Below are 23,857 nucleotides of genomic sequence, written 5' to 3'. Positions count from 1 at the left end.
TAGTACATATTGGACCAAATTGAAGAATAGTGAGAGAAAATTATGAATTCTGAAATTTGGGTATTATCCCCTTATTCAGAGTTCGTTCATAGACTAATAATTTATTGTTCATAATCTGTTCTACTGACTTCAGCCAGTTGTGTAGTAGTTTCAGTAGATTGTATTTATGAGAGAATACAGATGTATTTTACAAAAGGTTCAGTGGTTCAGCTCTTACGAGAAGGTATAAAGCCTAGGAAATTGTAAATGTGCCCTTGGAAGTTTTAAGTGGAAAGATTAGTTTTCATCAAAAACTGTTAATCTTCTAGAGACAGATTTTAGTTTGTGGCAAATGAAACAATTTTGACTCCAATTAATTCTGAACAGCTTCTCGATATTACGGTTACCTGGAATTCACCTCTTGGGTAGTGCGAGTGTTAGATTAAAAAACACACTTGTAAATGTTATCTTCTATCATTTGTCCAGTATTTCATTTTAATCTCAGAGTCCAAACAGTAGTGAATGATGATGTTTTAGTGTTCCTGCGGGTTTACTGTTTGAAAGAAGAAACGAGTTTTTTGCGAATTAGATAGGTTTTAAAACAGGGACCTTATCCAGAGAACTTCCTGCCATAAGGTGTGTGGCCGCATACATGCTTCTGCCTGAAGAAGAAGTCAGAATTTTCTATTGGTGTGCAATAATTTTATTTACATATTTATTTGTGTTTACATATACTATATGAAAGTGTGAGATATGTGCACACCTCTCTGCGTACCGAACAAAATGATAATGATAAAGCGAATTAAACTTTTTTTTTCCTTTTTGCTGCTATTTTAACCTTTATCGCATGATGATGCATCTAATTTTTAATTTGTAAATACAAGACAGAATTCCCTCTAGCACCACTTGCTTTCATAAGGCTGCTGAGCAGTTTGCTGTCTTGAATAAATTTTGCTTTGGAGGGGGGTCAGGGGGATTTGAACCAGCACATTCTTGTGTGGTTTGTGAAGATTCACATGGTAACCATTGGTGTGCATTGTTAGGTTTATCTGAATAAGCACCAGCCATGTGAGTTTTAACATGATTGCCCAGGGCAATGGAGAGAGGAGAGAGAAACCCAAAAGGATTGCACACCCTCTTTCCTCTGTTTTTTTGGAAAGTGCTTAGGGGGGGAAGGACACTGCGTGAGTCAGTGGCTATGGATTTTTTTTTTTAAGCCGGTGTCCTGTTTCCCTCCTGGTCCTCATTTGTTCTGCTATCTCCCTCATCATCTACTTCTTCTTTTCATTGTTTACCTTCCTAATGAGGGAGGCGGAGTAGACTGGTGGTTGATTGACAACTACAAGCCCTTACAGTCTGGCTTGAGAGTCGTTGGCTTTGGCTTCACAAGTGCTTTAAATGTGAAATTTGCCCCATTTTTCTGAAATTAAACAGCCCCTCCGCCCAAGACAAGAGTAGGACCAGTGGGATTCCCCGAAGGGCTCTAGGATTCCTTTTCTCCCGGGGACGTGGGCAAGCTCGCTTGGAGCTGCCTACGGATTTCCCGACCTTTTTCACCGAAGTCATTCCAGAAACCCATCCGTCCTGGCCCTTTGCGAAAGTGCCTGATTTCATGCGGCCCAGCCAACCTCTCCCGCAGAAAGCTGGTTCGTTGCGATCGAGAGAGCTCCCGCGTGATACTGCGGGAGCAAGTTTATTTTTACTTCAAAGGCCAATGCTAATTAGCGGAGCGACTACTTTTAAAGTTCGGGTGAAGCATCTGGAGCCCAGTGTGAAGGCCGGCCGGCGGCTCGAATGGGCCGAGGCGGAAATGAGCGGAGCCTGTATGGGTTGGGGAGTGGGGGCTGGGGGCTGGCGGACTCGCACTGTCTGCGGGGGTTCACCCGTGGCCTCGCCCCCGTCCATACCCCCGGGCCTGTCCGCAGCCTCCAGACCCGTCCACTGTCCCCATTCCCGTCCATACCCCCCGGGCCGGTCCGCAGCCCCCAGGCCCGTCCATACCTCCGGGCCTGTCCGCAGTCCCCAGACCGGTCCATAGCCCCCAGACCCGTCCATACCCCCGGACCTATCCATAGCCCCCAGGCCTGTCCGCAGCCCCCAGGCCTGTCCACTATCCCCATTCCCGTCCATACCCTCCGGGCCTGTCCGCAGCCCCCCACACCCGTCCATAGCCCCGGGCCTGTCCGCAGCCTCCAGACCCGTCCATACCCCCCGGCCTGTCCGCAGCCCTCAGACACGTCCACAGCCCCCAGACCGGTCCACAGCCTGAAGCTTCCCGGGCCTGTCGGTAGCCCCCAGGCCTGTCCCCAGCCCCCAGGCCCGTCCCCAGCCCCCCGGGGTGTCCGCAGGCTCACAACCGGCAGCCGTCGGGCCGGTCCTGGGGAGGGGGCGGGAGCGGCGGAACCAGGTGCGGGGGCCCCGACGCCCCCGCGGGCTCGACCTTAGGCGCCACGCAGGGTCCGCAGGGGCCCCCCTTTAGACAGTGAGCCCGTTGTGGGGCAGAGATTGTCTCTATCTGTGGTCCAACTGTACTTTCCAAGCGCTTACCCCAGCGCGCTGCACATAGTAAGCGCTCAATAAGTACGGTTGAAGGAATGATTGAGAGCCGCCTGTGAGGACACTGGCTGGGGGCAGCCCCGGACCGCTGCCCGCCTGTAACGCCCCCCTCTCTCTATGTCTCCCCCCTGTCCGCCCCGCTCTGCCCTCCCCCTCCGTCCCCCCCAGACTGGCAGAAGACCGAGGCCCAGAAGAGGCGAGAACAGCTGCTGCTGGACGAGCTGGTGGTGCTCGTCAACAAGCGCGACGCGCTCGTCCGGGACCTGGACGCCCAGGAGAAGCAGTGAGTCGGCCGGGGGTCGGGGTCGAAGGCCGGGGGTCGGCAGAGGACCAGCAGGAGGAGGGGGACGAGGAGGAAGGGTCGGGGGCCGGCAGAGGACCAGCAGGAGGAGGAGGAGGATAAGGAGGATGGCCCGGGGACGGGCAGAGGAGGACGAGGAGGATGGGCCGGGGGCCGAAGGCTGGGGCCCGGCAGAGGACTAGCAGCAGGAGGAGGACGAGGAGGAAGGGTCGGGGGTCTCAGGCCGGGGGGCGGCCGAGGGAGGAAGCAAAGCCCCCACTCCGAGGACCCCAAAAGTTGGCTAAAGTTCGGGCGGGCCGGGGGCTCCAGGAGGAACCCCGGGGGTCTCGGCTCCCCGCCGCCCGCCCTCCTGCCCGGTCTGACCGCGGGACCCCCCTCAACCCCCCGCCGGGAAATCATTTTCCTTCCCGTTTGTCTCCCAGGGCCGAGGAAGAGGACGAGCACTTGGAGCGAACCCTGGAGCAAAACAAAGGCAAGATGGCCAAGAAAGAGGAGAAGTGTGTCCTCCAGTGACCGGCCTCTGCCCGGCGGACCCTCCCGACGTTTCTTTGGAAAGCCTCCGGCCCCAAGCCTGGAGAACGCAACGCATCGTCTTGCCGATTTTAAAACTTTACCATTCTGTTCGGCCAGAATGTACTCTATCTTCCCCGCCCCCTACCCCCACCCCCTCCTTCCCCCGCGAATAATATTATTCCGAAATAGCTTTGTATCAGGATTTACTTGTGAGCTAGTCATTTTTGTTGAAATCATGTGAAATAGATTTGCACAGAAACATCGCGGGGGCTCTTGGTCTGGAAGGTGTCTATGAGGAGTTGGTTTGGGCGGGGGGGGAGGGAGGAGAACGGCGGCCCTCTCCCTCGATGTTAAGGAAAATGGAGGAATCGAAAACAAGTCCGTTTTTTGTTCTTAAGTGCGTAGATGAGGGTGGGGGTGGGATGAGAAAAATATTATGAATGGTTTCATCTAGTCCTGCCATATGTAATACTTAATAAGCTACCTAAATTTTATAGTTAGATCACATACAATCAAATTATTAATCTGTGCTATATTTACAAGTGGGGTTTTTTTTCCTGCAGTTTTACGTTTTACTGTAAGCATAATACCAGTTCAGTCCCTGTGATTTGTCGGAGGAAGGTTCTATAACAGACTGCAAAGGGCCCTGTGATTTGAAGACGCGATGGGAGATGGGGCTAATTGACACGCATCGGTTTACAGAAGCGTTTCTTCATCAAAGGATCAGAGGCTGCGCCATCTTTTATTGATCATTATTTATTATATCTAGTTTGGTTCCTTCATTTTGTTGGGTCTCTTTACATTGGCTCAAGAATGCTGTTAATATTTATTCTGTATCTATAAAAGTCTATCTTTCCACTGTGTGCAAATTCCCCAGTTAATGTTTTCTTCTCTAGCATAGTTCTGTCTTTTTTTGTGAAACGGTTATCTGTTTATTTATTATAATACTGTCATATAAATTTTCAATAAAAACTGAATCTTTCTTACCGTAAATGGAGCTGTTCTTTACTTACAGTGCAAACATTTAGCACTCTGTGAGTTTGTAAGCGGATTTTTAGAGAAATGTGAAGCAATTTGGGAGTTTCAAAGTGTAGCCAAAGTTTAGTATATCTACTCTCTCCCAGAACCTGCCAACCCGAATTTATAAACTGAAACACAAGTGGAATGGCATTTCTTTTTGAAAGTTTCTCAGAGCCCACCGGAAAAGGGGGGGGGGTGCCTTCCTTAATCGAGGCTGCTCTGGGTGCAAAATTTATCAAATTATTTATTCTGCGCTCTACAGTTTTCCTTGAACTGCGAATTCATCTTAACTGAGGTCGACACTGAAGTGAGGGCAAACCGAGTCTTCCATTAACTTATGCGGACGTTTGGGTTGGGGAGGCTTTTATAGTCATTGTTTCAGAAGTGAGATAAATGAGTTGGGGGGTGGGGTGGGGTGCAGGGAGAGCTTTTACTGGAAGCTCCGTATTGAGAAAAATGAGTAATTCTGAGGAGTTCGGCTCATTTCATCTGTCAACCCCTCCTCCGTAAAGGTGTCCTAAACAAAGGAAGCTTGTTCAACAAGTCTGTAGACCTGAAAATAATAACGCCGGAGTTTATGCCTAGATGTCACTTGTGTTATGAGAGAGATATAGACGGCCCAAGTTCGAAAAGCATACAACCTTCCCCGCGCCTCCCCATCACCCACCTCAAAAGAGGGGGTGGGGGTGGGGGGGAATGCAACAACTGAATTAGCTGCAGTCAGGACCCTGAGGAAAAGTTAGGGCGAAGTTTCTGGGAAGGAAAATAAATCGTTGAGGAAGTTGGATGGCGGAGAGGGGGGAGGGGGGGGGGGACGGGAGGTGCAGAGCCCGCGGAGTGCAGGAGGACGAGAAGGATGGGAGTGGGGATTGGGGGTGGGGGAAATGCTTCTTGCTCGCCCCGCGCCGGGTTACAAGCCCCATCTCGCGAAGAATCTGTCGAGAAGCAGCCCCGAAGCCCCCGGGGAGAAGCATCTCCGCCACCGCGCCCTCCCCGGCTTCGATGGCTTCCACCTCCTGGGGCCCCGGAGGCCCGAGCGGGCAAGGCCCCGGGGGGCGAGGCCCACGCCCCGGCCTCGTCCCTTTCCCTTTGCCCCGCACCGTCCACTTTCTCTCTCCGCCCGAGGCGGCGGTTGCCGTGCGGAGCTTGGAGCCCGGGGTTTGGGGGCGATCCGGGTCCGGGGGTCCGGGGGTCCGGTAGGGCTCGGGCCCGAAGCGGCCTGGTCCGGGGGTTTAGGGCCGGGCGGATGGGAAGAGGGAGGAGGCGGGGGAGGGAAGAGAAGGTGCGGATCCGGGAGAGGCGGGGAGCCAGGCCGCTGACACGTGTCACACCTGCCACCCCTCCCCCGGGGCCGCGGCCGGACCCCGTCGTCTGCCCCCCCCCCCCCCCCCCCCGCCGCCTCCAGCCGGTCCTTTCCCCCGACGGCCAGGGCCGGGCAGGGAGGGAGGGAGGGATGTGGGGGCGGGGGCAGAGACGCAGAGTCAGGCAGAGTAGGGGGAATGAAGGGAGGGGGGAGGAGGAGGAGAAAGGTCCCATCCCATCCATCCATCCATCCATCCATCCATCCATCCATCCACCCATCCATCCATCCATCCACCCACCCACCCATCCATCCATCCATCCATCCATCCATCCATCCATCCATCCATCCATCCCTCCTTATCCCATCGCCATCTCCATCCCACCCTACCTTGCCCCCGTGGGAGCAGCCGGGCCCTCCTTCTCAACTACCAAGAAGGAAAGGGGAGGGGACAGGGTGGACAGTTGAGGGTCACAGGGGGATGGGGAGAGTATTTGTCCCCGGGTCCATGGAGCCGTGAGGGGTTTGAGAGACCCCCTCCCCCCTCCGGCTGTCTCCCGCTCCCTACCAGCCCGTTTCCCAGAAAAGGCGGCGGGGAATCCCTGGGCTTACCTGGGCACACGGTGCGACCCGAGCTGGGGAAGGCACCCTGGGGCCGCTGCCCCTGGCCCCTGCCCGGGCTTTCGCGGCTCCTTCTCGTCTTCCTCCTCTCCCACCTTGGCACTGCCAGCATCCCGGCCGCCTCCAATCCACTGCGCCGCCAACGCCAAACTTTGCTCTCTCCTTCCTCTCTCTAGCTCTCTGCCCTCCACTCTCCCTTGTGCTTTCTTCCTTCCCTTAATCCCGGGGTTTTATGGGCTGAGCATTAAGAAAATTCGCCTGCAATTTGGGATTAGACAAATACTCTTATTACAAAAAGGTTAGTGCTACTTGATACCTCCAGACTTCCCCGAGAGCTGATCGCATCATCTGGAGCTGGGAGGAGGACCGGAGAGCCAAGCTCCGAGGTGCAGCTGGGCCGAGGGGGCCGAGGGGGGGAGGGGGCACAGGAAGGGTGAGAGGCGGGGGGCACATTCCTATAGAGCTTGGGGCTAAAGCACCCAAATCTGCTATTTACCCATCTGCCCTGAGCTCACATGACGAAATCTGTGGCACTCGCTAATCTGGAAAACAGGTCGTTGCGGGGGGGAGGTGGGAATGGCTGGTGAGGTGTTTCGTGATCCGTAACGGATATACCCACGGAGTGACTGTGTGTGCACACATGCGGGGAGATGTGCGAATACCGTAATACGCGTACCCACACAAACGCACCTTCGCAGGCGCACGCACATGCACGGATTCGACTTCCCACTAGAAAAGGTCGTCCCCGCGCCGTCTATTTCGCAGGGAATAGAAGATGGATTGTATTTCGTTTCCTTCTTTCAACCTAGCTGCCAACTCGTTGCCTCCAAATTTCTGACCAGAATAAAGTGCAGAATTTTGTTAGCCGCGGTGCATCGAAAATGTGGAATGACCCTAACTGCATTTCGTGGCAGCTTTCGGGCCCGGGCAGCGTTTTCTAATTTTTCCTCTCAATTCTTCCCTTTTTCGCCCCCTCTTTTTCTCTCTCCTTTCTTTTTTCTTTCTTTTCTTTTTTTTTTTTTTTGTGAATGGGCCGCGGCGTCTTTGTTCTGGGTAGAAGTGCCCGTGTCGCTGACTTTTGTGGACTATAGAAAGATCTTGTAAAACCTCCTTTTCTCCTTCTCGCCCCTCACCCTTCACCCCTCCTCCCCTGCCCCTTTGATTAGATGTCCCCTTATCGTCCCCCCCAAAAAATGTAATTTCGTTGGACTGGCGGTCACTTTCTTTGAACATTAGCTCGCTTTCAGCTCCAACTTCAATTAGAAGGAGTTGATTTTGAGAGATCAACAAAAGAACCGACCAAAGCCTTATTAAAGGTCCTAAGAAGATCTCTGAATCCTTTGAGAAGCAGTTAAGGAAACAGTGTGCTCTCCATGATATTCTGTTACCGTATTTTATTCGGACTCCAAAGGAAAGTGTCTCCTGGAGGGTGGGGGAGAAAAGGGGGAGAGGGGACAGTCTACTTTGATGTCCAGCCGCTGGTCCTCCTGGGGCTCGTTTTAGAGTCGATCATCCCGGCCCATCCTCGTCTTCGTCACCCTCATTTCTTAGGGTCCATTTACTGGTCGCGTTTCTGCTGGTTATTGACGATGACCAAAGGTCGGTGACGATGATGAGCCTACGGGGGTGAGGAGTTTTCGGATTTCCCTCCGCGTCGTCCGACTTTCTCCTGCTAAACATCCCCCCCCCCCCCCCCGGCTGTTCTGGAGGAGAGTTAGGGGCGGGAGGCGGTGAAGAGCAATTCTTCGAAGGGGATTAGGCTCGTCATTAATATTTATGAGGAGGTGCGACTAAAAGGGGAAAAAAAAGGCAAGAAAAACCCCAATTTGTGGCCCAGAGTTGAAAACGAAAACACTGGTGTGAGCGTTGAGTTTTTCCCCCGTCCGGGCCCTCCGTCTGGGGTTTCGGCCCGGTGGGTCGTGGGCGTGGGAAACGGTCCGGCTCCGGCCGGTCCGGACGCTCCGAGGGGAGCCGGGCACCACAACCGGGCACTAGCGGGTCTGGCCCGGGGCCCCTGCCCTCCTCCCCGCCGGGGCCCGTTGGCCTCGGTCCCCCGGCCTCCCCCGGCCCCCCCGTCCGGGCCGCTCCGCCCCTCCCCGCCCCGCCGGGGTCAGGGAGAGCCGCGCCTCGTTAAAATCACAGAGAGACGAGCATTTTCCGTCCAGGCTCGGTTGATCGGGGTCGGGAGGCGGAGCGCGGGCGCCGAGGCGGCCGGGACCGTCCGGGGCTTCGGAGGAGACGCGCGGGGCCGGAGGGACCGGCCGGTCCTCGCCCTCGTCCTCGCCCTCGCCCTCGCCCTCGCCCTCGCCCCGGAACGCGGGAGTCCGGGGGCTCCGGCGTCTCCGCAAACTTTCCCGCTGCAGCCCAGCTCCGAGGGGGCCGGCCGGGGCGGCGGAGGGCGGGCTGGGGCGCCGCGGCGTCCCGGGGCGGCGGAGGGAGGCTCGGGGCCCCTCCGGCCGCCCCCGGGGCCGGGGCCGGGGCCGGGGCCGGGGCCGGGGCCGGGGCCGGGGCCGGGCCGGGCGCGGGGCGAAGCGGGGGGCGAAGCGGGGGGCGAAGCGGGGGCGGGGCGGGGCGGGGCGGGGCGCCCGGAGGTGGCCCCGCTCGGGCGGCCATTGGCCGGGCCGCTGTCACTCAGCTCCCGCGGGGCCCCGGATTGGCGGCCGGGCCCCGTTACGCAGTTGCCTGGCGCTCACATACAGGGGTAGGGCACTAGAAAGGTGATCAATCTTCATCAGGCTACAATTCCAATCACCTAAACTACCGAGCGAGACAAGCCGCTTCGACAAGGTAAACCGCTTGATTTATTTGGTTTGCAAAGCGCCTGGGCCAGACTTTTTGCAGTCCCCTCCCCAGCCCCGCTCTCCCCGCCTCTCAATCCGGGCAGCGGCAGCCTCCGCGGCGGCCGGAGCCACCTCCCGCCCTCTCTCCTCTCCCCCCCTCCCCAAACCGCCCCCCTCCACCTCCCCGTGGCACCCCCGCCTCGAAGCCCCCCCTCCCCTCCTCCCCCCCCGCCCCCCGCCCTCCCCCTCTCCCCACCCCCCAACATGGGCCGGGGCGGTGCGTTCCTCTGGGACGGGGCCCCGACTCTGCGAAATAAAGTTCCAAGCGGGAGGGAGGGAGAGCCGGAGAGAGGGCGGCAGGGCGAGGCAAGGGGGGGTGGAAGGGAAAGAAAAAACCAGCCCAAGAGAGGGGAAGCCGGGCTCCCTGCCCCGCCGTTCACTTGCCCTCCCCCGCCCCCCGCCCCCCGCCCCTGCCCCTGCCCCCGCCCGCCTTGCAGGTCCCGGAGGCCCGAGCCGCGTCCATGCGCCCCCCTCACCTGGCCGCCGGTCCCAGGAGCTGAGCTCAGGTAAGGAGCAGCGGAGCACCCGGGGTCGGGAGGGGAGGGCCTTCCCCAACGCCGCCGCCGCCGCCGCCGCCTCCCCGGCCTCGCTCCCCGGCGGGTCGACGGGCGCAGCCTCCGCGGCCCCCGACAGGTCCCCTGGAGCCTGGGGGAGCGGGGGCCGTGGCGGCCTGCCGGGCCCGGCCTCCGTCCCCTCCGTCGTTCCCTCCGTCGTCCCCTCCGTCCCCCGCCGGATCCCCCGGGGCCGATCTCCCACCGGCGACGGCCGCTCGGACTTGGTCGGCCCCATCGGCGGTCCCGCCGGCGCGGCCCCTGGACCTCACCTTGGCGGGGCCGCCCCGGGACCCTGGAAGTCGGCGGAGCCGGGGGCGGGCCGGGGCGGGCGGTGCGGGGACGGGGACGGCGACGCCCCGGCCTTCGGGGAAGCCGGGTTCCCGCGGCGGAGGCCTCCTCTTCCTCCTCCACCTCCTCGCCCTCCCGGGGCTGAACCTCCGGGGAGCCGCTTCCCTCCTGCCCGGCCCCCGCCCGCCCGCCCGCCCGCCCGCTCGCTCGCTCCCCTGCGGCGGGGCCAACCCGGCCCGGGGAGGACAGGCCCGGCCGCCCGAGACCCCGCACGACGCCAGGACGCCCTTGCCTGGGGCCGCAGGCCCTCGGCCGCGCAAACTCCCCACACGCCAACTCACACACACTTCAATACAGACACGCTGCACACTCCTCCCTACAGACACACTCACTCACAGTCACCCCACGCACCCGCAGACACACTCACTCACACTCACCGCACGCCCCCGCAGACGCACTAACTCACACCCGCAGCGCACCAACTCACACTCAGTACCTGCCCCCTCAGACACACTAACTCACCCTCACCGCCCGCCCCCGCAGACACACACAGCACCTCACACCCCCAGATGCACACATGGACACACACACTCACAGATACACACCCATACACACTCTTGGGCCTCGGCTCGGGAAGGTGGAAGAGGCCCCGGGCCCTGAGTTTGGGGGATCGAGAGAGGAGCCGGAGCCGAGGAAGAGGTGGGGGCGGGTGCCCGGAGTCCCTGACTCCGGGGGGCTGCTTTGGAAACCGAACAACAGTAATAACCCCCTCCCCAGATTCCGGGCCGCCGCCGGGTGCGAGTCTGGTTGCAAGAAGGAGTCTAGTTTTCCAGGTGGTTTGTTTTTTATTTTTTGGCTCCGTGGCCCTTCACGGCGCTCCGGCCTGGGCCCTGTGCACCCGGAGATCCCCATTTCCAGCGTCCCGAGCCGGGCCTTGGCCCAGCGCCGGTCATTGGCGGCCCGGCTCCCCGTCCCCTCGCCATCCTCCCTCCCAGGGGGTCCTGGACCTCCTTCACCTTACTGGAAAGAAAGGGAAAACTCGGGAAAGTTTTTGGTTTAGTTCTGTTTACGGGAAGAAGGCGGCCTGTGCCGGCTTAAGGCCTAGGGCCTAGTGCTCTGGGCAGAGAAGGGAACTGGGCGTTCCGGATCCCCAGGCCTGCGGGCCCTCGCCCCGGTCCCCCGGCCTCGCCCCCGGCCCCGTGGACCGACCCCCCCCCCCCCCCGTCCCGGGGTCCCGGCTCGGTGCCCGGGGGATGCCCGTCAGGCTCCAGGTTTGGCGTGTCTTGTGTCTCCAGCGCCTCCGGGCCCGATCGAGCGTCGCCGGCCCCTCCCGCCCCGGACCTCGCCGTGGGAGCCCGCGCCGTGGGAGGCCGGTCCCCCCTGGATCCTTTGGGGCGCCCGCACCCGCCTGTTGTTAGCATGATGTCTTACCTCAAACAGCCCCCCTACGGCATGAACGGGCTGGGGCTGGCCGGGCCCGCCATGGACCTGCTGCACCCCTCGGTGGGCTACCCGGGTGAGCATCCTCCCCCACCAGCGCCTCCCAGGACCCCCAGCCCGGCGGGACGGTCCCCCCCGCTGCCCACCGTGCACGTCGTGCCCCGTGGCACGGGAGCCCTCCTCGTAGGCTCCATTCCCGTCTCTATTGTTTACGCTGACGTTGGCAGATCCGCTGTACCCATTTTTCTCTCTTAAACGGAGTTGAGGTCGGTCGGGTTCGGGGTGGTTTGGCCCTCTTGCCCGTCTTTGAGTTGGGCCTGGGACTTGCAGTGGAGGAGTTGGGTCGGGGGATGTGGACGGGGGCCCGGCCCCCGCGGCGGAGCCTTGACTGACTCCGGCCGTGGTCCTCCGGGCCTTGGGGCCTGCTCTTGGACGCTTTTTATTTGATTTTTCGATTTTTGCCTCGCACCCCCACCGTGAGCGGGTGTCCTTCGGGGTTCGGGCCCTGGAGGACCGGGGACTCCCATCCGGACGGATTCAGTGGCCGGTCGCCCACCATCCACATCCACATCCACCTGACCCCCACCCCACTCCGCGATCCTCTCTCCCCCCAATTCTCTCCTCTCCTGTAATCCTCTCTTCTCTTCCTCCCCAATTCTCTCTCTCCTCTTTCGCCGCAACCCTCTTCGTCCCACTTCTCTGTTCTCTCCCTCTTCCCCCAATTCTCGCCCCCTCCTCTCTTTCTGTCTCTGTGTTCTCTCGGTGCCCCCACCTTAGGCCCCGCCCTCTCGGGGCGGTCCCGCCGGCGGGTGGTGGGTCAATGCCCGCGTCCGATTTTCCGTGTCTCCCCCGACCCCCTTCCTCTCTCCCCCTCCTCCCCCCAGCCACCCCTCGGAAGCAGCGGCGGGAACGCACCACCTTCACCCGCTCGCAGCTGGACGTCCTGGAGGCGCTCTTCGCCAAGACGCGCTATCCGGACATCTTCATGAGGGAAGAGGTGGCGCTCAAAATCAACCTGCCCGAGTCCAGAGTCCAGGTTCGTTCGCTCCGCTTCGCCCGGGACTGAGCACGGCCGGGGAGCGGCAAGGGGGCAACGGAGGTGATGATGGTGGGGGCGGGGTGGGTGTTTTTGCGGGAATCCGCCTTCGGGGGGCGCTCTCGGCCCCCCGCGCGCGGCGCTCCGCACACAGTAAGCGCCCAATAAATTCGATTGGTGATCGATTGGCTGGCTGGTTCCCGCAGCAGGACGGAGCCCCCTTTCGGCTGGGTCGGGGGGCCTTGGAGGGGTCGGGGGTCGCCGGGGTCCGGCCGGCTGCTCGCCGTCGCCCCCTGGCGCCGAGGGCGGGGGGCGGTCCGGGTCCGGGCCCGGGCCCCGGGCCCCGGCCCCCTTCCCTCCGCTCTCCCACCTCGCCTCGGTGGGCCGGTCCCGGCCCCGCGCGCGCTCCATGGCAATTGTAGGGAAGGGGAAGCCGTCGGAAGGGCCGGGCCCACTTTCGTCCGGTCCCTGCAGCCGCCCCTCCCGGGGCCCCCGTCTCCGGAACCGATCGCAAGCCCACTGGGGCGACGGGAATCGGAAGCGGTGGAGGCCGCCGGGCCCCGGGCCTTCTCGCCCTTCTCCCGGGCTATCAGTTTTTGTCCGTGGATTTTCCACCCTCCCATCCCCATCCCGTTACCTGGAGAGGGAAAGAAGTCAGGGCGTGGACCCCGTCCAGCCGTCGACTGCTCTTTTGGGGGGGCGGGGGAAGCCCACCGCGTTCTCCCGGGCCTCGGTCCGGCCGACTCGGGCCTCCCCGGGACGAGCCCAAGTCGGAAAAACTCTGCCCCGTGGCGGGGACCGTTTTCTCCACCGCCTTTCACAGTGCTGTGCGCTCCTCCCGTCCGTCCGGCCCTCGCCCCGAGTTGGGGTCCCAAGCCCCCCGACGGGAGGTGGACGGGGGGGGGGGCGGCGCCTCCGGCTGGGGGTCTCCAAGACGGGGCGGGGGGGTGTCCGGGGTCTGACGGTCGCCCTGTCCCGGGGTCCCCGCGTCCCTCCCTCCCTCCCTCCCTCCCTCCCTCCCTCCCTCCAGGTCTGGTTCAAGAACCGGCGGGCCAAATGCCGCCAGCAGCAGCAGAGCGGGAGCGGGGCCAAGAGCCGGCCGGCCAAGAAGAAGTCCTCCCCGGCGCGGGAGAGCTCGGGCTCCGAGAGCAGCGGCCAGTTCACGCCCCCGGCCGTGTCCAGCTCGGCCTCGTCGTCCAGCTCGGGCTCCGCGAATTCGGGGAGCGCGGCGGGGGCGGCGGGTCTGGGTGGGAATCCGGCGGCCGCGGCGGCGGCGGCGGCGGCGGCGGCGGCGGCGGCGGCCGGGCTGGGCGCTTCGGGGGCGTCGTCGATCTGGAGCCCGGCGTCCATCTCCCCCGGCTCGGCGCCGCCGTCGTCGGTGTCGGAGCCGCTGTCGGCGCCGGCCAACGCGTCGTGCATGCAGCGGTCCGGGGCCGCCTCGGTGGCCGCCTCGGTGGCCGCCGCCGCCGCCGCCGCCGCCTCGTCCCCCTACCCCGTGTCCTACGGCCAGGGCGGCGGCTACGGCCAGGGCTACCCGGCGCCGCCCTCCTCCTCCTACTTCGGCGGCGTGGACTGCGGCTCCTACCTGGCGCCCATGCACTCCCACCATCACCCGCACCAGCTCAGCCCCATGGCCCCCTCGTCCATGTCGGCCCACCCGCACCCGCACCCGCCCCCGCCCCCGCCCCACCACCCGCTGAGCCAGTCCTCCGGCCACCACCATCACCATCATCACCACCACCACCACCAGGGCTACGGGGCCGCCGCCGCCGCCGCCGCCCTCCCCTTCAACTCCTCCGACTGCCTGGATTACAAGGAGCCCGGGGCCGCGGCCGCCGCCGCCGCCGCCGCCGCCGCCGCCTGGAAACTCAACTTCAACTCCCCCGACTGTCTGGACTACAAGGACCAGGCCTCCTGGAGGTTCCAGGTCTTGTGAGAGAGAGAGAGAACGAGAGAGAGAGAGAGAGAGGAGACGCAGAGGGACAACCAGCGGACCGGCGGGAGGAGAAGCGAAAGAAAATTCCTGCCACACTCTACCACCACCTCTTTTCCCCCCTTCCTGCTGCTGCTGCTGCTGCTGCTGCTGCTGCTGCTGCTGCTGCTGCTGCTGCTGCTGCTGCTGCACCACCATCGCCACCACCTCCTCTTCCTCTATTCTCTCCAGGACTGATGAGAATGGTTCCAAAAATGACCCCGGATCCTCACCCTCCTCCCCAAGTCCCCTAGACTCTCATTGCACAACCGTGCGCATCTACATATGTGTGTGTGTGTGTGTATATATATGTATGTATATATGCATATACAGAGAGAGGAGCTGCCTCGGAGGGATGTCCCGGCGCAAGCTCTTGCGAGGAGGGAGCCTGTCCCCGCCTCACTCACCTGTTACCTGCCGGGCAGGAGCTGTGATGGCCGCCACCCCGCTCCCCCCCGTCTCCCCTTCACCGTCACGAGCGCTCGCAGGGGAGAGCGGCCCTGAATGTTTGCCAGTTTATTTATTCTCTCCGGACACTGGGATTACTTACTCCTTGTGGGGTTGCTACGGAACGAAGAGGACTCGACACAACTTCATCCAAAAAAAAGGAAAAAAAAAAAGCGATGTAGAGTGGACCCGGACTGCCTCGGCCTCTCCCCCCCCTACACCCCCGGCTTCAACCTCCCCCTCCCCCGGCTCCTGCTCCGGCCGGGCTACAGGCGTCTGTCTGCCCTTTCGTTGCGGTCCTTTCCTTGGGAGCCGGGCGTCCGGACACCCAGGGGCTGCCGCTGTCCGGCCGCTGGACCTCGCCAGGGTGTCCAGCTCCGGGCCTCGTCTCTTTAGCCCCCGTAGAATTCGCCTAGGCTTCTGCCGCAGGGAAGCGGCGGGAATGATGTAAATATTCAGGTCCGTTCCAGGGACCATTTATCGTTTCTAGTTGATGGATTGGATTGAGAGGATCTCGAGTCTAACGCACGGGAAGCAAACCGTAAAAAAAAAAATATCTATAAACTCGACAACAAAAACGATTTCTCTGCCCCTTCCCCCAAGTGGTAGCGCTTTCCGGTCTCCAGTAATTACAAAACGACCACTTCTTTTTTCCCCCACCTTCCATCCCCGTGTATTTATTAAAAAAAAAATCAATCGGTTTTAGGGAAGCAGGGTAGTGAGAACGGGCGGTACGGTGTGGTGTCAGGGGGGAAAAGAACCATCAAGGGCAGGGGAAGGAAATTAGTCTGGAAAGCAGAGAGGGACAGGAAAGTGGAATGGATCGGATCAGGCTGGCGGGGGCTTTTCAGACCAAAAAGAAAACTCAAAACCAAAAAAAAAAAAGTAAACGGAAAAAAAAACCCCAACCCAACCACGAACATCTAGAACCCAGCCTTCAGCTCCACTTCCTATCTTTTTTTTTTTTAAGAAACCTGTTTGTCTAGTGAGTTTTTAGTGCACCTTCATTTTCCAACACCTAGCCGAGAGCTCTCGCGCCTCTGTGTATCAATGATGGTTTTGGCCGCTTTGTCCCGTAGGTGGAAAATAAATTTTGTAAATTTGATTTGTCCGACGTGAAGATCACAAATTACTCGTTGAAATGTAAGGCAGTTTCCTTTCCCTTCTCTCTCCCCCCCCCCCTTATCTACACTATCCCCCCAGTAATAAAAATTCAAACTAATGAAGCGCTTGGTCGGTGTCACTCTTCTTCTCGGGGCTCCGGCCTCCCGCTTTAGACTCGTATCCCGCTGAGGGTGGGAGATCTTTATCTTCCTTGCGGAGTTAATGGGGAATCCTCCCAGAACCAACCCTTTATTGGCTTCTGATGTTACATTGTTCTTCCTGGAGGTGCCTCTCCCCCCCCCTCCCCCCACTCCCCTCATCCCAAACTTCGCTCTGCTCAGGATTTGGGAAAACAATCCTGACGACTCCAATCCCCAAACGATCCCCCCCTCCCCATCTTTTTTTTTTTCTTTCCCTTCGGGGGCAGGAACCTGGCACCGATCCCTCAGGATTAATTTCTTTCCCTGAAAAGAGGGGCAAAGGGGAGGTAAGTGGTGGGGAAAGATTCTTCCTCCAGCGTTCTCGGAGAGGGAGCCAAAAAATCGCAAAAGGGCTGATCTGCTCCCTCGATATTGGCAACGAAAAGCCTGCTCCTGTGAGCTGTCCTGGGTGGCTTCGCTCGGCTGAGGCCTGCCCAAGTCGTTCCTCCTCACTGCTGAGATTTCCTTCAAATTTCTCCCCCAACTCTCCTCGGGAAAAACCAACCCACAAACCCAAACGAGACCAACGAATCCCCTTTACTCCGGTGTATTCAATCAGATTTCGGTTTTTCATTTTCAAGCCAACAACGGGGACCCCAACGACTTCCAGGTGGGCGCTCGATTGAGGCAGGTGAGCCCGGGACACGGCGGTTTGAGCACCACCCACCCTCCCCGTCCCTGCCCCGCGGATCGGCTGAGCGAAGCGCTCTCCGAGGAAGGACCGGCAGAGGAGGCGCTCAAACTCTGCGGGCGGACGACCAACTTTTTAACGTCCTTCTGACCGTCTCCCGCAAGAATGCCGGAAAGCTTCCCCCGCCCCCCACTTCCCCGCAGGCCTGGGATGGGCCCAAACCGACTAGTATTCGGGTCCCTCTCCCCTTCGGTCTGCCCATCAGACCAAATGTCCCCGCACATTTCGATCTCATTTTTCGCAAGACCGTTTCCTCGCCCGAAGACACCCGCTGCTTTAGCGCGGCGGGGGGGCCGGGGAGGGAAAGGGGGTGATGCCCGGCGGTAATCCCGGCTGCCCCGACGCGGCTCGGAGGAGGCCGCGGATCCACCTGCTCCGGGCGGTGCATCTCCCGCAGCCGCCGCCTCCAGCTCCTCCGCTCCGTTCAAGAAACGCCCTCCCTGGACGTAGACACTGCGGGGACAAACAACAACAACGACATCAACCATCTTCCCTGGCGTCAGCTGATCGGCCGGGAAAAGCCCGTTGTCTCCCGCAGAGACCTTTGTCTGGCCTCCCGTTATCCCGAGCCTCGCTTCCCCCACGCTGCAAAAGCATTTCACCGTCGCCCTCATCCGAACCTCCTCAGTCCAGTGCTGTGCACACAGTAAGCGCTCAGTAAATACGATTGAATGAATGAACCCAAATCATCCCACCCCCTGCTCCAGCTTCCGCTCGACGGCAAAGCACCGAAGGCAGCGGGATGATGGACGTCCTCCTCCCCCGGCTCTCCCCTTCCTTTCCTAGGACCCGGCGTAAAATCTGCTTCCCACCCCCACAACCTGCCCAGCATGGGGCGGGCGACCCTCTCTCCAAGCAGCCTGCCGGGGACTGCCCAAGGAGAAACTGGACCTCCCTCCAGAAAGGGTCCTTTTGCGGCCCTGGTGGACAACCTCGCTGCAAATGGGGCTTCCTGGGATAGTCCTGTCGTTGGGCCTCTCCCGCTTTGCGCCGATAATAATGATAACTGTGGTGTTTGTGAAGCCCTTCCTATGGGCCAGACACTGTATTAAGCAATAATAATAATCATTTAGGTATCTGTTAAGCGCTTACTATGTGCAGAGCACTGTTCTAAGCGCTGGGAGAGATGCAGGGTCATCAGGTTGTCCCATGTGAGGCTCACACTCTGAATCCCCATTTTACAGATGAGGTAACTGAGGCACAGAGAAGTGAAGTGACTTGCCCACAGTCACACAGCTGACAAGAGGCAGAGCCGGGAACCGAATCCATGACCTCTGACTCCAGAGCCCGTGTTCTTTCCACTGAGCCACGCTGTTTTTCCAAGCAAATGGGGTGGATGCAAGCAAATCGGCTACGGGGTGCCACTCTTCTGCCTATGCACCGATGGGTTCTGCCCACAGGGCGCTTCCTTTCTGCTCAGGCAGTTGGCGGGGCGCGTGGACGGCGGGGCGCGTGGACGGCGGGGCGCGTGGACGGCGGGGCGCGTGGACGGCGGGGCGCGTGGACGGCGGGGCGCGTGGACGGCGGGGCGCGTGCGCACTCAGCGGGAGGCGGTTTGGCCCTCGCGGGCCTGGGATTGGCTGAGCCAAGGCAGGCCCAAGGGCGGGGGGCAGCAGTTTCTTCCCCCCCCCCTCCGCCTCAGTGGACTTCCGCCGACGGGACGGAGGCTGAGGCCCTCGACGCCCGTGGCACGTGAGCGTGCGGCCCGGTCCTGGCCGAGCCGTTGGCGGCGGCAGCAGCGTCCTTTCCACCTGCCGCTTCCCCCCCGGCAGGGACGGGCCGTGAGGGAGGCCGAGACGAGGAGGACGGATGGCGGCAGTGGGGGTAGGTGAGCCCCGCGCGGGGACCCCCGCCGTTGGCGGTCGGGGTGCGAGATGGGGCGGGCCGGACAAGGACCGTTAGGTCGGCCTCCGCCCGGCTTCCACTCGGGGCTTCGGGCGGCGACGGAGAGGTTGAGGCGGAAGCAACGGGTCAAGGCGAGGGACCGGTAGGCCCTCGAGCGGCGGCAAGGGGTGGCCTTGAAGCTGCCCAGGCCGCGCGCCGCGGGGCCCCGGGGGGGAGCACGTGCGCGCGCGCGCGCGCCCCCCGGAGCAGGAGCGAGGCGGCCATGGCCCCGGTTCCATTCATTCATTCAATAGTATTTATTGAGCGCTTACTATGTGCAGAGCACTGTACTAAGCGCTTGGGATGAACAAGTCGGCAACAGATAGAGACAGTCCCTGCCGTTTGACGGGCTTCCCTGTCGGGCCCAGCGAGGCCGGCCGAGCCCGCCGAAGGGGACGCCCAACCTCCTCACCCACCCACGAACCAGGCCCCAGAGGGTCAGACTTGCGGGGTTTCCCCTCAGCCGGCCCAAGGCGAGCTCCTTACCGGGAGCGGGAAGGCTCCCTTCCCCTCCCCATCAAGGCCGGGAAGAAGTCATTCATTCAGTAGCATTTATTGAGCGCTTACTATGTGCAGAGCACTGCACTAAGCGCTTGGAACGAACAAGTCGGCAACAGAGAGAGAGACCGTCCCTGCCGTTTGACGGGCTTACAGTCGATGCGACCGGCTCCCCCAGGTCACCCCCAGCAGTCCCCGCAGGTGGTAGGCCAGCACAACAGACGTCCAGCGCTTAGAACAGTGCTCTGCACACATAGTAAGCGCTTAACAAATACCGACGTTATTATTAAGTCAATTCAGTCGCATTTATTGAGCGCTTGGGAGAGCACCCTTAGAGCCATAAACGGACACGTTCCCTGCCCGCGACGAACTACTGCCAAGAGGCAGCGTTTGCGCTTTTCCAGGGAAGAGGTGGCCTTCGCCTTCCGCGGCCCAGCCAGGGAAAATGCCTCTTCTTTTTTCCGTCGCACTCGCGAAAGTTCTTGGAGGCCCAGCGGGGTCTTCCAGAGGATCATCGGTTCAGTTCGAGGTGTGCCCACCGCCCTCCCTCAACCCCGGGGAAAATCCGCATTCTCTCAGCATCTACCGACTCTTCATGGGAGGATGATCCGCCCCTAGGGGACTCTTCTTGGGAGTCAAGAGCTTTTTTTTTTCTTAATTTAAGGTATAGGAGGGAAGGAATAAGGTCATCTCAGCGTCTTTGCATTGAGCTGGGTGTGCGCAAACCGCGCAGAAGGAAATATGGTCCTGCGGGATTGGGTCTTGAAAATTGTCACTTTGTGATTTTCCTCCAGAAGAAACCAGAGAAAGTTAGGGATGGGAGGATGAAAGCGGGGGGAGGGGAACTGGAGGCCACCTACAAGTTGAAAAATACATCGCTGTTAAATTGGAAATTCCAAGGAATATAGAGGACCCGGTTCCCGCCCCCGCCTTCCCCCCCCCCCATTTTTAAATGAAAACTCCCGGGATTTTTTTTTTTCAGATTTCACTTCATTTGAGGACTTGTACCTTTAGGGTAAAGTCATTATGCCTCCAATACAGAGCGGTATAGGCTTGGCTTTCCCAGTATCTGAAAATTAAAAAATGAATTCGGTGCTTACTTTTCCTAATTTGTTAAATATTAAAATTATTTTTTAAAAAACGAGACATATAATTTTAACTGCAGAAGCAGTAAACTATAGCTTTTATAATTGAATGCAATTGGTAAGGGATACGTTGTTTCAATCAAAACTGTTTCCTATTTTAATAGTGGAATATAAAGTATTATAAATTAAAAACAGTGATTCCATTGTCACATTGTTATGGACAGGGAAACTGCCAGCAAATTCTGTTGTACTATACTCTCCCAAGCACTTAGTACAGTGCTCTGCACCTAGTAGGCATTTCATTCATTCCTTCAATTTATTTATTGAGCACGTACTGTGTGCAGAACACTGTACTAAATTTAATAAATAACACTGATCAATCGAGGTGTTAAAAAATCTATTATGAATTAGGCAGTTTTTAGAAGGGGTTCTGTTTTCTGGCATCTAATGTGAGGCTGTTCTAGAGTATTGGAAGTGCTCTTGATCACTTCAGACTGATGGCCTCAGTCTCTTCTATTTCTAAGTACTTACCTAAAGTAACTGAAAATGTAAAAAAAAAAAACACCCAACAATCCCAGAGAACCCCACATGCTATTTTTGATCTGCTATTCTTTAATGTATGCTTTAAAATCGTGCTTGGCTGTTCATACAGCAGGTGAGGTATAATCATATTAAGCAGAAAAATAAACATACGCCCTGAAAATTCCTTTAGAGCATTTGGTCTGGCAGTAGTACCTTAGGATGATGTCCTACTCTGCTCATTTTTAGCTCACCCTTTTTGAAGGTACTTAAGGGCTACAGTGTTAGAATTGGTGAAGGAAACAGAATGTGACCATGATTCCTTGTAAAAAGCAGTAGAAAACAAAGTGATTGATGTTAACTTTTACTGCCACACACATAAATGTACTTAATGTTCTGTGCTATCCAAATAATTATACACATGTTGATATTTAGTTCTTTCATAATTTTGTTTTCCTTTTTCGTTTTGAAATCGTCCGATCAAGTGGAAACTGGAGGAGTGCTTTGCATAATGACCTATGACACAATGCAGAGCTCTGTTTGAGTTTCGCTGTTAAAATAGGAATGTTAACAATTTTCTTAAAGTTGCTACATAGTGTCCAATAAATTCATACTAAAAAAGAAACTATATTGAGGTTGCAAAAACTCTCATCAGATAGGGTTAATCTTCATATATCAGATGAAGAAAATGGCATTGAAGTCCATGGGAATACTTTCAAAGTAAGGCAGGACTTTGACTATTGGAGATATAGTCTTTGTCATTTTTAAGGACTTCACTTGAAATGAACCCATATTTAATTATGCCAGCTCCGAAGGGCATAACATAATTTCCAATACATTTTTCCTGTTGTCACCAAGAAATTTGCTTCTGGTGGTTGATTTACCTCAAAGTATTTACATACTTCTACATGCTGCACATGTTTATATCTAAAATATTTGTATCTTTGTATGCACCAGTACATTTATCACATAGGTTTTGCTGGATGTATTGTCACTTTTCAGTAGTTACTCTGAGAAATAGATTTGCTTTTATTGGATTTTTTTGGTTATTAAATTGTCGTTTGTACATATAAAAACATGAATTATTTGCTTCAGTCCCACCTGGCAAATTTTTGGGGGTACATTACTATTAACTCCCACCCCCCTAAATTATAAATCAATTTATTTTAAAAACAATTTCTGAAAGTCCAGAGGGTTTTGAACACTTGCACCAGCTCACTTAAGTCGGCCAGAGCCCATGAGCCATTTTCTACTCCATGTAAAGCCTCACCTGGACACATCATCAGTAGCCTCACCATTTTGGAGGATGAGCACGAATGCCGTTTTCCAGGATTTTTGTCACCCGTTGAGTCACTTTACTATTTTTTCCAAACCTCACTGAAGAGAGCCATCCTAAAACCATCTGGTGAAACTGGGACAAAACTTTGACCAGCTCAAAAATAGGGTCACCACCATAGCAGGGGTGGTCACACTGGGGTTGGGGAAGTAGGTGCCGTGCCTCTCGCACTTATATCTGCTTATTATTTATTTCACCATTGATGTGGTAATGGCGAGCTAAAGCATGTCAGTCTGGCCAGGGAAGAGTATGGCCCCTGCACCCCACCACCCCTTCTGACTTGCTCACTGCCACTGCCCCTCTAATCTCTGGAAACACCTGCTCTGCTGCACGTGTCTCCTCTCCCCATCTTCCGGAATGCCTGCTCTCCATTCCGGATACCAGAGCTCTTGGTGTTGATTTGTACCTCTTCAGTTTATGAGGTATACTGAATGTTGGCGTAGTTCTTTAAACAAAATTACTACTAGTGAGATGTTCTCTGCTGCTTCTCTACATCTGGTGGTTTTAGGCCATTTGCCCTCTTCTTTCAATGCCTGTCTGCCTTCCTCTTCCATTTGTTAATTTCACAGGAGATTAAATGAGCATCCTGTTCCCCCCCGACCTTGCTATTTCAGTAATCACCGATGAATAGATGAAAAGTAATTGCTGATGCACAGTGTATCTGTCTTTTTTTCATATTTGAGAATGACTTTTCTGACCCTAGATGGTGATGTCGCAGCCTGGCACATGGCTGGTAAAAGCTAGGTGTCCCTAAAAGTCCATCCTGAAATGAAGGCACATTAAAATTAACCCATATTATCCTCATCAGTCAGTCAATCGATGGTATTTATTGAGTGCTTACTTTCTGTAGAGCGTTGTACTTAGTGCCTGGGAGAGTACAATACAACAGAATTAGCGGACACATTCCCTGCTCATAACCAGCTTACAGTCTAGCGGGGAGACATTAATGTGAATACGTTAGCCATTTGCAGCACCTGTTGTTTTCTAGCCTGCCTTTTGGCACTCTGCTCTTCCCTGAAGCATGTGCCCTAGAAGAGTGACTTTTTCTCCTGATTGTCTCAAATTAGGCAAATCTGTTTTTGTTGTTCGCTTTGTTTGAAATTATGCTTGACTGCATCTTCAAAACGTTGCCCTCTTTGCTTGTGTGTGCCCTTTATGAACTTAAAACAACTGCTGTACATGCTATTCCCTACATATGTCTTGTGTGGTCAAGGGGTGTTGCGATGAGCATCACCTCAATACTGATGGACCGATTGCGTTTTAGAATCAAATTGGGGGAGATTCAGTTTTGCTGTTGGATGTTAAGAAAGGTCAATACACTGTAATGTACCTTTGGTGATAGATACTGGTCTAATAGTCATAGGGGACCCTACTACAACTTTGTAGATTTTGTATTTGGTATAAAACCTGACGACCCACTGTCATCACACTTTGTCAATCTTCCAAAAGGTATACCAGTTCTCCTAATTTTATTTCCACTTGTTTGTCTATTTGGGCATTGTTGGGCAACAACAGGAAAGCAAAAATCAGTGACCGTATTCAGCTTTGTTCTGCCAATGAAAATCTTTGGTTGTCTGAAGGACCAGCTTCTCAGATTCATTTTTGTGAATGGGCTACTTATGCAGACATTCACCTGTAAACTGCACTTTAAAAAATTTGAATTGATAATAAAT

The 23,857-nt window shown here is 57.2% G+C and overlaps 3 protein-coding genes, 1 long non-coding RNA gene and 1 other non-coding gene across 13 annotated transcripts in view; 3 read left to right on the top strand and 2 right to left on the bottom strand.

The window, feature by feature from the left end:
* Window positions 1-4,342, top strand: part of EHBP1 (EH domain binding protein 1) — a 227,147-nt gene extending 222,805 nt beyond the window's left edge. For all 9 annotated transcript variants that reach the window (XM_029071573.2, XM_001511071.5, XM_007672051.4 and 6 more), the window contains 2 exons: window positions 2,704-2,818; window positions 3,259-4,342. In XM_029071573.2, coding sequence (XP_028927406.1) covers window positions 2,704-2,818; window positions 3,259-3,349 — 206 coding nt within the window. In that variant the 3' untranslated portion in view covers window positions 3,350-4,342. The remainder of the gene's footprint in view (window positions 1-2,703; window positions 2,819-3,258) is intronic.
* A 4,588-nt stretch (window positions 4,343-8,930) lies between these two features.
* OTX1 (orthodenticle homeobox 1) lies at window positions 8,931-16,093 on the top strand. Its single transcript, XM_029071645.2, has 5 exons — window positions 8,931-9,077; window positions 9,568-9,636; window positions 11,268-11,488; window positions 12,297-12,448; window positions 13,479-16,093. The coding sequence occupies exons 3-5, from the start codon at window positions 11,392-11,394 to the stop codon at window positions 14,382-14,384; spliced, it is 1,155 nt and encodes a 384-aa protein (XP_028927478.1). The 5' UTR covers window positions 8,931-9,077; window positions 9,568-9,636; window positions 11,268-11,391; the 3' UTR covers window positions 14,385-16,093.
* A 609-nt stretch (window positions 16,094-16,702) lies between these two features.
* Window positions 16,703-18,231, bottom strand: LOC120638620. Its single transcript, XM_039913126.1, has 2 exons — window positions 18,135-18,231; window positions 16,703-17,315 (listed from the first exon to the last, which is right to left on the bottom strand). The coding sequence occupies exon 2, from the start codon at window positions 17,084-17,086 to the stop codon at window positions 16,748-16,750; it is 339 nt and encodes a 112-aa protein (XP_039769060.1). The 5' UTR covers window positions 17,087-17,315; window positions 18,135-18,231; the 3' UTR covers window positions 16,703-16,747.
* MIR1408 (microRNA mir-1408) lies at window positions 16,807-16,923 on the bottom strand. The gene is given in 1 exon segment (NR_034881.1): window positions 16,807-16,923. It is a non-coding gene; the product is annotated as a microRNA mir-1408 (primary transcript).
* Window positions 18,232-18,451: 220 nt separating the features above from the next.
* The window catches only part of LOC103171202, an 87,755-nt gene continuing 82,349 nt past the window's right edge, over window positions 18,452-23,857 (top strand). The window contains exon 1 of the long non-coding RNA XR_486648.3: window positions 18,452-18,686. This is a non-coding gene — a long non-coding RNA (uncharacterized LOC103171202). The remainder of the gene's footprint in view (window positions 18,687-23,857) is intronic.

The sequence above is a fragment of the Ornithorhynchus anatinus genome, chromosome 9 (assembly GCF_004115215.2).
Source record: "Ornithorhynchus anatinus isolate Pmale09 chromosome 9, mOrnAna1.pri.v4, whole genome shotgun sequence".
NCBI classification, from domain to species: domain Eukaryota; kingdom Metazoa; phylum Chordata; class Mammalia; order Monotremata; family Ornithorhynchidae; genus Ornithorhynchus; species Ornithorhynchus anatinus.
This window is presented reverse-complemented; position numbering and strand designations above follow the sequence as displayed.

Coding starts and splice junctions, on each gene's coding strand:
- OTX1 (XM_029071645.2), top strand. CDS start 11,392: ATGATGTCTTACCTCAAACAGCCCCCCTACGGCATGAACGGGCTGGGG. Junction 11,489..12,296: donor CCCCTCGGTGGGCTACCCGG/GTGAGCATCCTC, acceptor TCCTCCCCCCAG/CCACCCCTCGGAAGCAGCGG. Junction 12,449..13,478: donor TGCCCGAGTCCAGAGTCCAG/GTTCGTTCGCTC, acceptor CCCTCCCTCCAG/GTCTGGTTCAAGAACCGGCG.
- LOC120638620 (XM_039913126.1), bottom strand. CDS start 17,086: ATGTGCGGGGACATTTGGTCTGATGGGCAGACCGAAGGGGAGAGGGAC.